Source organism: Cervus canadensis, chromosome 19 (assembly GCF_019320065.1).
Source record: "Cervus canadensis isolate Bull #8, Minnesota chromosome 19, ASM1932006v1, whole genome shotgun sequence".
NCBI lineage: Eukaryota > Metazoa > Chordata > Mammalia > Artiodactyla > Cervidae > Cervus > Cervus canadensis.
This window is the reverse complement of record NC_057404.1, coordinates 47,819,984-47,834,083: the sequence shown is the minus strand read 5'-3', so window position 1 is coordinate 47,834,083 and position 14,100 is coordinate 47,819,984. Positions and strand designations below refer to the sequence as shown.

At 41.9% G+C, this 14,100-nt stretch overlaps 1 protein-coding gene across 1 annotated transcript in view; it reads right to left on the bottom strand.

The window, feature by feature from the left end:
• EGF (epidermal growth factor) overlaps positions 1-7,335 on the bottom strand; it is a 96,732-nt gene extending 89,397 nt beyond the window's left edge. The window contains 1 exon segment of the mRNA XM_043438466.1: positions 7,209-7,335. Coding sequence (XP_043294401.1) covers positions 7,209-7,335 — 127 coding nt within the window.
• Positions 7,336-14,100: the final 6,765 nt, after the last annotated feature.

The following is a 14,100-nucleotide window of genomic DNA, read 5'->3' as shown; positions in this document are numbered from 1 at the left end:
GATTTTAGAAGACTTATTTTCCAATTAAGGAATTTTTGTTTCCTTTCATCTGAGGTATAATGTTTGATTTTTTTAACTGTCTGGATTAAGAGACAATATGTAAAGTTAGTCTAAATAAATTAGCACAGTAGAACCTACACGTCAATGATAAAACTTGAGAGGAGCCATAGTAATTGCTTTGTAACCCAAACTGCTTGATTCCCCTAATAGTAGACCACTGACTAGGGAATACCCTGCCTCTCTCAGCTTCACCCATTGGCACTCTCATCCGTTCTTCTCGCACGCTGACCATAACTCTGTGAGGGCCACGGCGCTTGTGGAAGACAGTCCCTCCTACCTGCACCCATTCTACCATTTCATCTGAAATGTGCGACTAGCCTTTTTCTTGTTTTCCTCAGTACAAGTGAGATCAGTCTCTAACTTTTCATAAAATCATCTTTAAAAACTAGTGACTAATAGAAAGGGGCTTCCCTGAGGGTTCAGGAGTAAAGAATCTGCCTGCAAGGCAGGAGACTCAGGTTCAACCCCTGGGTCAGGAATATCCCCTAGAGGAGGAAATGGCAACCCACTCTAGTGTACTTCCCTGGAAAATCCCATGGATAGAGGGGCCTAGGGGGCTACAGTCCATGGAGTCACAGTCAGACACGCACCACACTGGTTTAATGGAAAATAAGAACAACCCACCTTAAAATGGCTGGCTAAGACCAGACTCCTGAAGGTCTCCTCCATGGCAGTGCCCTGCCCCTTTTCTGATGTGTCCACCAGGCCAGAGAAAGGACTCCCCCAACCCCGGAACTCACAGCCCCTTCCTAGCCCAAGAGTTCAGGAAAGGTCTCCTCTTCAGGTGGTATTCCCAACACCTGGGTTCTGTCTCCAAGATCTCCTCTGTTGTATCAAACTTAACCTTCTCCCATTGTGGAAAGAAAATTGTCAAGACTGGTTTAATCTGTGGCCAGAACTTCTGAAAAACGCCTGATTTGTTTTTACTACAACACTTCAGCGTACTATTTAGTAATTTAAGGTTTTAAAATGATTATTTATAAATAGAGGCCTAGGATATGGTTTAAAAAAAAAAAAGTAGAGTTGGGGGAAGAAGATATCTACAATGGTCTACATAAGGATGTAAGTCATCTGAAATAGATGAAGAAGACCAAGATAAGAGAAATAGACGTAGACCAAGAGTCACTGAGAGCGAAAGAGGGGTGAGTAATATGGCAGGAGGGTCACACTCGAGAGAGATGACTGGTAACTAAGTCTTTTCCACAGAAAACAATGACTTGACTTTTAAGTACAAGAATGAAAACCATTTTGTTCTAGTTGTTTCATGTGCTGGATCAGGATGTGACCATGACTGTTTGTCTTGCCCTCAGCCTTCAGTTAAAGTCTGTACCCTCACAACCCAAAGCTCTTTTAAGAAATCAAGCAGGATGATGTGGGCATCAGGTGCTGGAGTGGGAAAACGACATGAAGGAAACAAGCCACAGAGGCATGAGTGATCAGTGGAAGGACCAAGTGGACACAACCTTTCCTTCCACATCACCATCCCTGCCCAGCAATCCTCCAAGACAGAGGAGGGGAGAGGGGCTGGAGATGAGACTGTTCTTATTTAAAAATTCTAAGATACTATGGCCCCCGCAGGCCATAGAGCTTTGGAATTTATGAAACGCCAGTCCATTCTTAGGGATGTAGTCTGTTCTTCTGACCCTTACGGCAGAATTTCAGTGCGACCCTACCGTATGCAAGAGGGATCCTGGGGCGCTAAGTTAGGCAACTGGGGAGATCTTAATTGCCACAATGACACACTGTGAGAAAAGGTATTCACTATAAATAACCCCCCTTTACTTGAAAAATAATTAGCAGTCCTCTTGCTTTTCTCTTCATGCTTGAGTGAAAGGAGCTGAGCTAATAAAGAAGGATGTAACATTCATTCCATCATTCTACTACTTCTCTGAAACAGTCTCTCCCAAGTAGGATGTGCACCACTTAGAGACTGGAACATTATTCTGTGGGAAAAAAAATGTTAGAAATGTTACGTGCTTCATAATATTCATAATATCAGTGTATATAGCTAATGTAAGTGATAAATAAAAGTGTATCGGGAGCATATGTCCACATTTTAACTTTTTTAAAGTGGAAGGGAGTTTGGAGGTTATGGAAGGTAAAACAAACAAAAAAAAACCCCAGCCATTTATACTATACAGGAAATATGTCACTAGATTTTCATGAAGGCAAATCTGTAAATGATAAAGTAAGATTTTGAATTTAAAGCCAAATTACAGATCAACTTACCTTTGATGGGAAGCACTTGCTCTACTCAAATAAGCAAATATTTCTCACCTTCTAACTTCTAAATTGAACACCAGATAAAAGGGACAGCCCACGACAAGCCCCAAAATGTAAATTCATTTAAAGAACTAATTTATTGTTTCTTTATATGCCCTCAACAATTTTACAAATCTTAAAAAAATTGGTTCCAAACATAGGAAAGAATACATAAGAGATTTAAATACATAGTGGCTTGTTTTTGCCGCTGTTTAAGTGACCACTGGTAAGAAACCTAACAAGCAGGCTCACTTAGCACTCAGTGAAACTTTTTATCAGTTGATGTCACAGAAAGACAAACGCTGGAGCTGCAGCTCCACGAGGGCGCTCACTCAAACCAGTTTGATTTGGTTTTGGGTTTTTAATAAACATTTCTTCTGAGCACAAAAATACAAGCTATGTATGTTGAAATTATTTTGAATACAAACTGTAATGTTATAGAACTATTATCAGGTTTTTCAACATGGCATTTTTCCATGTGTAAAAGAAATTTAATTATTATAGAAGAAACTAAGTCATATCTATAAACTTGTTGTTGCTCAGTCATGTCTGATGCTTTGCGACCCCATGGATTGCAGCACGCCAGGCTTCCTGTCCTTCACTATCTCCCAGAATTTGCTCAAACTCACGTCCATTGAGTCGATGATGTCATCCAACCACCTCATCCTCTGTCGTCCCCTTTTCCTTCTGCCCTCAATCTTTCCCAGCATCAGGATCTTTACCAATGCGTTGGTTCTTCACATCAGGTGGCCAAAGTATTGGAGCTTTAGAGAACACTACTCCTCTTACCACCAATAAAATAACGTTAACTACAATAAAAATATTAATAGAAGCTAAGATTTATCAAGGGGCTTCCTAGGTGGCACTACTGGTAAAGAACCTGCCTACCATTGCAGGAGACCCAAGAGACATGGGTTCGATCCATGGGTGAGGAAGATACCCTAGAGGAGGGCATGGCAACCCACTCCAGTATTCTTGCCTGGAGAATCCCATGGATGGAGGAGCCTGGCGGGCTGCAGTGCGTATGGTCGCGAAGAGTTGGACACAACTGAAGTGACTTGGCATGCATGCACACAAGACTTATTGGGTGCTCATTACATGCCAGGCTCCATTTTATGCACTTTACCATTTTTATGCACTTCAGTCAGTTACGTGATAACTGAGCGGTCCTGAGCCCAGACTGCCCATTATGTCTGTTAGAAGCACCAAGGGAGGGTAATAAAAAAAAAAAAAACCACCAGAGGAGACTGTGACTCACATTGACCTGGTGCTAACCCCGTTGGTGGTTTAACATGCAGCCAGAATTGAAAACAAATGCTTTAACACAATCCTGACAACATCCTGGGAGGAAGGGGTAATTATCTTTATTTTACAATGAGGACAATGAGACACACAGTTCACAAACAGCAGAACTGGGATCTGAACTCAGGCCGGCAGACTCCAAAATTGAAGCTCTTTACCACTAAGCTCTGCTACCCACTCAAAGACCGGGAACCACTGAGGACTTAGGGGATGGTTTTTTTCATGTGGTATGCATGAAAGATCATTCCTGTAATTTCTGAGCAGTTAGATTTTTTTTTTTAAAGCTTTTGCATAACTCTAGCTGAAAAAATAAACCAGATTTTGATCATGGAATTACTCTGATTTGCACGTGACCGGGAAGCTGACCAAACCCTAGCCGGTGCTGAAATCAGTGATTTCACTGTTTACTGCTAAAGATGACCTTCCCAAATGGCTGACTAGTGCTGAGGTTTGGCCTGCACTTCTTCGTCACTCCATTTACCAGGGAAGTTCATATAAATAATGCAGGCAGAGCCATCAAACAGGAAAAGTTCCTCTTCAATTGCTATTTCTCCTCCAAGGAAAATAGGCTTGAAAGTTCAAAAGCCACTCGACAGCACTTTTCCTTATTGCTCTCCTTTTGCACTGTAGCCCAAACAGAAGCTAACAGAATACTCAGTGATTAAAATAAAAGAAGAAGCAGCAATAGCAGTAGGAGGCATGGGGGAGGGGAGAAATGAAAAGAAAACCCATGTCTGTGTTATCACTTGGCTTATCAGGCTCATAGTCACATGCAAGACAACATGGCATAAAGTTACCTGAATCAGACCACAAGGGATTCTTCCTCCTGGGTCAGGCTGGCCACAGGTGGTCTGTCTCAATGCCAAGGGTGAGGAATAAGGCAAGTAGAATTTAATTAGAGGAAAAATAGATGATGGCACCATATCTATTTAGAGAGGAGAAATACTATCCTCTGAAATGCATGGGCATAGGGTGTGACCTGGGCAGTTATTGGCTAATATAAGACATGGAGTGTCAAGTAGAGGCTTTAAACCTTTGATCTGCAAGGAATGAGGGAGCAAAGAGTCAGAGTCACAAAGTGGCATCCAGACATTCCACCCTCCATGGGGTCTGTGCCATGTCACTGCAGTGTTCAAATAAGGCATCTTGTGACATGATTTGATCAAGGAGATTTAGCCAAGATATGGAGCCAAGAGGATATTTATTAAACACAATCTGCCAGACTCTGTGGTAAGTGCATTTCCCATATTATCCCATGGGATCCCCACAACAATTCCAAAAGGGGGTATTATTATTTTTCAGCAATATTCCACTATGTGGTTGTGGTTTAGTCGCTAAGTCGTTTCTGACTGTTGCGATCCCATGGACTGCAGCCCACAGGCTCCTCTGTCCCTGGTATTCTCCAGGCAAGAATACTGCAGTGGATTGCCATTTCCTTCTCCAGGGAATCTTCCAGACCCAGGGATCGAACCCCGGTCACCTGTGCTGCAGGCGGTCTCCTGCATTGCAGATAGATCCTTTACTTGACTGAGCCACCAGGGAATTAGAATATAGTCCACTATAGCTCCAGTATTAACTAGGTAGCATAGATTTGAAATGAGGTATGTTTGCATCTAAAACCTCGGTTCCTTCCATTTTGTGACACAGTCCTCCTAACTCATTGTCTCTATCCTGGGCTTCAGGTTTATTTCTTCAACCAGCCTCAGTGAAGGCACTTTTGAGCCACCAGCAGGGACTAGTGAGAAGCATGAGGTGTAGGTTCCCTTGTTAGCAGTGAGTTCCTTGAGACTCTAAAGCCATGTACAGAAGTTCATTTGCGTCTTATTCTTTCTCTCTCAGTTTCTGCTTCTTGACTGGTTCCCACTCTCTCTGTGCATCCATGCAGATGCCTGGCTATGGTCACTTGCCAATTACTCTCTCCCAACCCAAAGAGGGTCCAGGCCACCTGACAAAACTATGCTGAAAAGCTCTGCCTCCAACAGCTGAGTCACTGGCTCATGGGGTTATTTTGCTTTTTGTCATCTTTTTTTTTTTTTTTTTTTGGCTGCACTGCACAACATGTGGAATTTTAGTTCCCCAATGAGACTAAGGGTGGAACCTGAGCCCCCTGCAGTGGAAGCATAGAGAATAACCACTGGACCTCCAGGAAATCCCTGTCATTCCTTTGTTGCCTTTATTGTTTAGGACGTGGATTATCAGGTCAGGGATACTCATTCATTCAGCAAGAATTTACTGAGTATAAACTATGACAGTGGATATGTTCTAGGTGCTGGGGACCCAGAGATAATCAGAACTCAGTCCTTCCTTCCATACCCTTGGGTTCTGCTCACCCGTTCCAGTGCGTGCTGCCTGGTGACAGAGCCTTGACTTCCTCATCCCCATAATTTCCTTTACAGGAGAGCCAGGACAGGAGCCCAATGTCAGCAGTTTGGCTCAGAACTGTTCCCTTTATTCCCATTACTTTGTGCTAATTTCCCGAGGCTTCTCTTTCTCTTCTGGAAAATTTACTGTTTCCCTCAATCTACCTCTTTTGGGGAGCCAGACCTCTTCTCAGAAGGGTAAAATGACAAGAAAGGAATATCAGGGCAGTTTGTGCCTTTTAGTGAATGGAAGTGACTGCCTTGTTTGAGCAACAGGTTGCAGAGCAACCAAGGATTAAAATAAATTCTTACTCAGGATTGCTATTTTGCATTCAGTAGAATTCCCATTTCCTCTTGATTAAGAACCCGTTCAATATGAGAGGGGTTGTGTCATATTATCATTTCTTAGCAGTTCCCAAAGTTACAATGCACCTGTTACTAACACTGGCGCTGCATCAGAGCTTCAGAAACAGCTGTGGGGGAGAATGCAAGGAGGTTTAATTTGAAATGTAGCTTAACTTTCACAATGAAGGAATCACATTTGTTCCCAATTCCCTCCCCATTTTTCACTGGTTTTTAGCAACCTCTTAGCTCCTACACAAAGTTATCCAAAGGATGATATTTTTTTCAGTTTCAAAATTTTTTAACAAGTCATCTGTTTCCCCAATTTCCCATATAAAGCTGATCAACTAAGTATTTAATCACTCCTCATGTCAGAATCAAGACAGAGGTTTAACTAGTTAAAAATGAGACCTATTCACTCACACACAGAAGAATAGTTTGAATTATTATAGTTAGTCCTAACAGCCAATAGGATGTTATAGTCCTAACAGCCAATAAGGAAATAAACATGCATTGAAAACAAAAAGGAAGCAAATACACACATCCAAAGACAAATCAGAAACAAATGCCAAGTATACAAGATGGAATGAATAGGTATCAGAAGGTAGTTTCCGGGAAGACATGAACTCCTTTTTTTTTTTCCCATTTATATTTATTAGTTGGAGGGTAATTACTTTACAACATTGTAGTGGTTTTTGTCATACATTGACATGAATCAGCCATGGATTTACATGTATTCCCCATCCCGATCCCCACTTCCACCTCCCTCTCCACCCAATCCCTCTGGGTCTTCCAGTGCACCAGGCCCAAGCACTTGTCTCATGCATCCAACCTGGGCTGGTGATCTGTTTCACGTGAACTCCTTTTGATTAGATTACTTACCCGCACAAGTAGAATTCTCATTTCTGGAGGGAGAACCTTCAGGACAGTTCCAGTGCTGCAGGGCTGAGAGGCTAACAAAACTAAATTTGAGAACTACCAGCAACACAACGGCAAGGAAATGCAGCATGATGTTGATGGGCTTGAACTCTCAATAGAAAACAAGCTGACGTTGCTTGAGCACAGCCCGGGCCAGGTAGGTACATCTGACTCCCGGTGTGTCCACTCAGGTCGGCCTGCAGCCCTGGGGTATCTTTTCCTCTGTTGCTCTGCTGTTGCTCTCTCGCTTCTTCTCCTTCAACTCAAGACAGCATCCAAATGCAGCCTGAGGGGAAAGATTCAGTTTTGGGGAAGCTGGTAAGAAATACCTGACACCCTTATGACACATTTCACAGAGTTGAGCAGGCATGCACTGGAGGCCTGCCTCTGTCTTCACTGTGACAAGGCAGAGTTGCAAGGCCAAGGCTAGGAAAAGGAAAATAGGGAAGAATTGGTGGAAAGTTCCAACCATGACCCTTGATGAAATAAGGACATATGATTCCTCCCCAAACATGGTTTCGCCAGTCCAGGTTGGATGCATGAGACAAGTGCTCGGGGCTGGTGCACTGGGAAGACCCAGAGGGATGGGATGGGGAGGGAGGTGGGAGGGGGGTTCAGGGTGGGGAACACATGTAAATCCATGGCTGATTCATGTCACTGTATGGCAAAAACCACTACAATATTGTAAAATAATTAGCCCCCAACTAATAAAAATAAATGGAAAAAAAATAATATGACACAGAAAAAAATAAAATAAAATAAAAAAGAAAAGTAGAATGACTTCTCTTTTCCTTTTTAAAGCCTCTTTGGCTTCCCCCTCTCCTTTAGTAACACTCGAGTGAGCCTCTGTTTGCAAATACGAATGTAGGCAATTCCATGCTCCAGGAAAGCGGGGACCACTGCCAAGGAGACAGCTGACTGTTCACCATGAGCATTCCAGGCAAAACCAGGGGAAGAGCCATGAGGGGGCTGTGGAGTTGCTTCTGGTGTCTTGGAGGTACCTGCTGAATATTGGCTATGTTTTAAACGTCTGGCAGGATGGAGACAACATTAAATCACGTCGTATAAATCAGTGGTGAACAGCACTGCTGTTAATGCAGGCTTAGAGCAATTGATCATTCATCTGAGCAATACTAAAGAAAATTGACCTTCAGTTCATTATGTGAGTGAATGTCAACACCAGTGCTCATTCCTGGAGCTTTATCTTTCTCCTTCCCGTACATTTTATAGCGGAATTTGAAAGATTATTCTTTCCAAATCAAAGGGAAATCCCTGATGCCAGATGAAGAGTTACAATATGCATAGTCACCCTTTCTTGCAGCAGGACCATAATAAAACACCCTGAGGGGCCAGGAGTGCAGGGAAAGGAGGGGACTGTTATCATAGAGCAGTGTTGGAAAAAAAAAACAAGCTAATAGCACTGTTCTCTGGAAGTTTTACTTTTGTTACTTTACGGTAGGCAGAGAGGAGGATTCAGCCTCTCCAACCCAGCACAGTACGTTCTTATCCTTTCTCAGGTGACACAAGCTACAAACATTCAATAACTTCTAACAGTTTGGCCCACTCTAATTCGGGGCCCCAATTCTCACACAATCCAGTGGATATGATCTATTCAGTAGCTAGCGAGCAGTAAGGCAAATCTTCCTACCTGGGAGTAAAAATTTGAATAGTCTTAACCTCTTTCTTTTTAAAGAGTAGCATTTTGTTTCACGAATCCTGCTCACAGTGCCAGTTTATGTTTTGCCAACATTTTTATTTTGTTTTAGGTTCAAAGGATTCGTTAACAAAAGAAATCACTTGTTACACACAAATATACAATTTCAATATGTAATAGAGGATTATTTGACTTAATTTCAATATACAGTCATTAAAAGAAGACAAATACAAACAATAGAGAAAAGTAACAGCCCATACATCACCAAATTGGGATGACAAACATCCAGACTTAGACAGCACTGGGAAGTCTCTCATTAACAGCAATCTGGAGTTCCAGTTGGGAAGGGGCCCCAGGGTGCATCCACCCCATGGGTGAGACTTCAAATTGCAGTTTCAGGGACTCCCCATTTATAATCCCAAGCTGCAATCTGATATCGTTATCAGTTTGCATGTAAAAATGCAGCTCTGTTTTTTTTTTAACTTTTATAATGCCATATATTTCACTTTGTGAATCACAAAACTTCTGAGTTCCTAGGGGTTGGCCAGACCCTCAGGGGCTCAAGAATTCCAAGATCCACTCCCTTGCTTATTATCTAAAGTTCCACCTGACTTGCTATGCATGTATGCAGGTATGGAATCCAGGCAATGTCCAGGCAGGTCCAAGGCAGGTCAGAGTCCTGCTCTCCTGCCTTTGAAGCCTGAACAAGAGTTCCTCCATTTTAATTTCCCTAACAGCTGGCCTTAGGATTATTTAAGTTAAATAACATAGGAATAAGGCAAAATAAAATGGGCAGTCTTAATTCTGTAAGTCAAATAACAATTCCAGATAGTCAAAAGAAATAAAGTGATCAAAGAAACAAGTAATGAATTATACAATGCAGAAAACAGTTTTTGAGCAGTAGGGGATTTAGTAAAGAAAAAGTGCCACCATGAATGGGAAGTATGCTTTTTACATCAACTTCTACATCCATTAACTTATTGGCAGCAATGGTAGTAACAACAGAATGTTCTATCAAGGTACGATTATGTTTACCTATGAAATTTTGTAACTCTTTGGTTCCTTGCAAAATCTTACGTAACAGTTCTAAGAAGAAGCCAATATTAGGAACAGACAAAGTAGGGAATATATTTGGGTCCATAATACCTAAGTTCTCATGGGGGGAAAGTAATAAGTGGTCCCCCTCCGATATAAATGATCAACATACGTTAGATATGTGTTTGTGCAGCGTTGCTGGTATAGTGGTGACCATAGCTGCCTTCCAAGCAGTTGACCCTGGTTCGTTTCCTGGCCAAAGCAGTGGGCCAACCTTTGGGCTTACCTGATAGCTCAGTTGGTAAAGAATCTGTCTGAAATGCAGGAGACCCCAGTTCAATTCCTGCATCAGGAGGATCCGCTGGAGAAGGGATAGGCTACCCACTCCAGTATTCTTGGGCTTCCCTTGTGGCTCAGCTGGTAAAGAATTTGCCTGCAATGTGGGAGACCTGCGTTCGATCCCTGGGTTGGGAAGATCCCAGAGAAGGGAAAGGCTACCCACTCCAGTATTCTGGCCTGGAGAATTCCAAGGACTGTATAGTTCATGTGGTTGTAAAGAGTCAGACACGACTGAGCAACTTGAAAAAAAAAAATGTGCTAGACATCTGGAAAAAGGAGTTACTAATTGATATATAGAAGTTGTGTTTACATTATCAGTTACGATACATACTAATCGAGGGGCTATTTTTAAAAATTCTTACAGGATTTAGGGAAGATAATTCATTCACAATGATTGGTTGGTTTCCCCAAAGGCAAGAAGTTGGTCCACATAGCAGTTCCTCGATAGTCTTGTCACAGTCTATCAATAGGTGGATACAACTGTTAAAGTAAATCCGCACAATAATATTAGTGTCTGGGGCTTGAGCTATATCTTTATCAGTGCTGCGTAATCTAGCAGACAGACAAATGTTGTCCATAGAAAGTCTAGGTTAAGAAAGGACAGACCTTGTCTACTAGGAAGGCAAAATTATCCTGAGTCTAGGTCTGGCTCATGTTTCAAAGACTTAGAACTGGACACAACTTAGTGACCAAACAACAACACAACAACAACTCTTGTGATAGATTATTCTTGGAAACCTGACTATAATGTGGATTGTCACTCACACCTCAGCCTTCAAGGATATGCTACAAGTAAAAGAAAAATATGAAGAAACCTATTTGAGACACCTCTCTTCATATTTTTCTCTTAACTGTAGCATATCCCTAAAGATTGAGGCGTGAATGACAATCCACATTATAGGCAGGCTTCCAAGAATAATCTATTCACAAGAGTTGTTGTTGAGTTGTTGTTGTATAGTCACTAAGTCATATCCAACTCGAAGTCTTTGACTCTTTGAGACCGCATGGACTATATAGCCTGCCAGGCTCCTATCTCATTGCGATTTCCCAGGCAAGAATATTGGAGTGGGTTGCCATTTCCTTCTCTAAGGGATCTTCCTGACGCAGGGATCAAACCTGAAGTTCTTGTGTCTCTTGCTTGACAGGCAGATTCTTCACCACTGTGCCACCTGGGAAGCCCCATTCTTTACCCATAGGGGAAGCCAAGTGGCCAATCCATTGGCTACTCACCAAGAATCTGTGTATATGTATCAGTCAAATTTTCTTCCTTTAAAGCCTACTGTTGACAGGGTTTCCCAGGTGGCACTAGTGTTAAAGAACCTGCCTGCCAAGGCAGGAGATGTGAGACATGGGTTCAGTTCCTGGGTAGGGAAGATCTCCTGGAGAAAGGCATGGCAACCCACGCCAGTATTCTTGTCTGGGGGATCCCATGGACAGAGGAGCCTGGCAGACTACAGTCCATATGGTCGCACAGAGTTGGACATGACTGAAGTGACTTAGCACACATGCATGCATATACTGTTGACACTTGAATTGTGGTGCTGGAGAAGACTCTTGGGAGTCCCTCGGACAGCAAGGACGTCAAACCAGTCAATCCCAAAGGAAATCAACCCTGAATATTCACTGGAAGGACTGATGTTGAAGCTGAAGATCCAATACTTTGATCAATTGATGTGAAGAGCCAACTCATTGGAAAAGACCCTGATGCTGGGAAAGACTGAGGGCAGAAGGAGAAGAGGGCCAAAGAGGATGAGATGGTTGGATGGCATCATCGACTCAGTGGTCATGAGTTTGAGCAAATTCAAGGAGATAGTGAAGTTCAGGGAAGCCTGGCCTGCTGCAGTTCATGGGTTTGCAAAAGACTCAGACACTACTTAGCAACTGAACAACAACAGCATACTGCGTATAATTCAACAAATTGACTACTCTTGGCTTACTTCTTTCCAGCTTCTGGAAACTTCGTATTCCAGAAACCCAAGGACATTATTTTGTCTTATTTTTTCCATAAGCTCTAATTAGCACACAGTTCATTGATAGATACATGTAATTTCATAATCCCTGGGTGTAGCTCATGGGGTAGTTTTAGTCACTAAGTTGTATCCAACTCTTGCAAACCCATGAACTGTAGCCTGCCAGGCTTCTCTGACTATGGCATTTCCCAAGCAAGAATATTGGAGTGGGTAGCCTTTTCCTTCTCCAGAGGATCTTGCCAACCCAGGGATAGAACCTGGGTCTCCTGAATTGCAGGTGGATTCTTTATCAACTAAGCCACCAGGGGAGCTAATCTCTAACCAAAGACAGATTACTGAGATGAGCTTTAGAATAATTTAATTAAACTTTTTAGTAATCAAACATAACAGAAAGTAACTATCTGAGAAGTGAGTCTTCCCAATATAGATCTCAATTAACAAAACTAGAATTTACTATTCAGTGAAACAGAAATTTTTTGTGAGGACATTAACCCTGCAGCCAGGGAAGGCTTTATCCCATCAAATAAAAAATGAGGTTTGTCAGTGAACCAGGAAAAACCAAGCAGTCTTGGATTTCCTATAGCCCTGGCTGTTTGATTTACAGCTATTGTTTACCCATTTTAAATTCCTTGATTTAGTAGTAGACTCTTGCCATGTCCTAAGGACATTAGGAAAGCAAAAGTCTGACAATGAAGGTTAATTTTTTTAGACACACAAGGAGCTTTATCTATGTGTGTCACAAACTTCACAGATCATTGTGAAATAATATTTATTTACCAAAAGATTTTAAAAACAAGTATAAATCATTTAAAGGCAAAGAAATTCATATATTCTGTTATCAAAAGCTACTTGATTAAGGAAACTTCTTTTTCTCTTAACAGAGAGAGAAAACCAAATCCAGTCCAATACCAGTTTACTGTTAATAACGAAATTTGCTTATCTAATTTTAATTTAATCTTAAGAAATCCTTTCTATAAATCTTGAAGAGGTAGTATTTTTGCAAAGGCATCAGAGTGAAACCCATAGCTCTCTATAATGACAAAAAAGGCTTTAAAAGGTATGTTTAAAGTCTGATTACAGAGGTTTCCCTGGTGGCTCAGTGGTAAAGAATCCATCCACCAATGCAGGAGACTTAGAGTTTGATCCCTCATTCAGGAAGATCTCACACGCCTTAGAGCAACTTAGAGCAAGCCCATGTGCCGCCACTACTGGGCCTGTGCTCTGGAGCCTGGGAAGCCCAACAGTTGAGCCCACGTGCCACAACCGCTGAAGCTCAGCACCCTTGATCTTGTGCTCCATGGCAAAAGAAGCCTCTGCAGTAAGAAGCCTGTGCAGCGCAATGAACTGCTCACTTCAACTAGAGAGAAGCCCGAGCAGCAACAAAGACCCAGTACAGCCAAAAATAAATAAATTTTTTAAATTATTTTTTTAAAAGTCTGATTACAACACAATTGACAAAGTAACTTGGTTACTGCTGTGACATGGAACATTTTAAGATAGCAATTAGAATTATGACTGATAATGTTTTACCAGGGCATGTCAGATCTTTATGAAATCTATATAATTTCTAGAATATCTATATGGATAACATATTCCATACAACATAACCTGAGAAGATTTATTACTCATTTGACAATTTGTTACTATTCAGTCACAAAGTCATGTCCAACTCTTTTCAATTCCATGAACTGAAGCACACCAGACTCCTCTGTCCTTCACCATCTCCCCAAGATTGCTCAGATTCGTGTCCATTGAATCAGTGATCTCATCCTCTTTGGCCCCCTTCTCCTCCTGCCCTCAATCTTTCCCAGAATCAGGGTCTTTCCCAATGAGTCAGCTCTTCACATCAGGTGGCCAA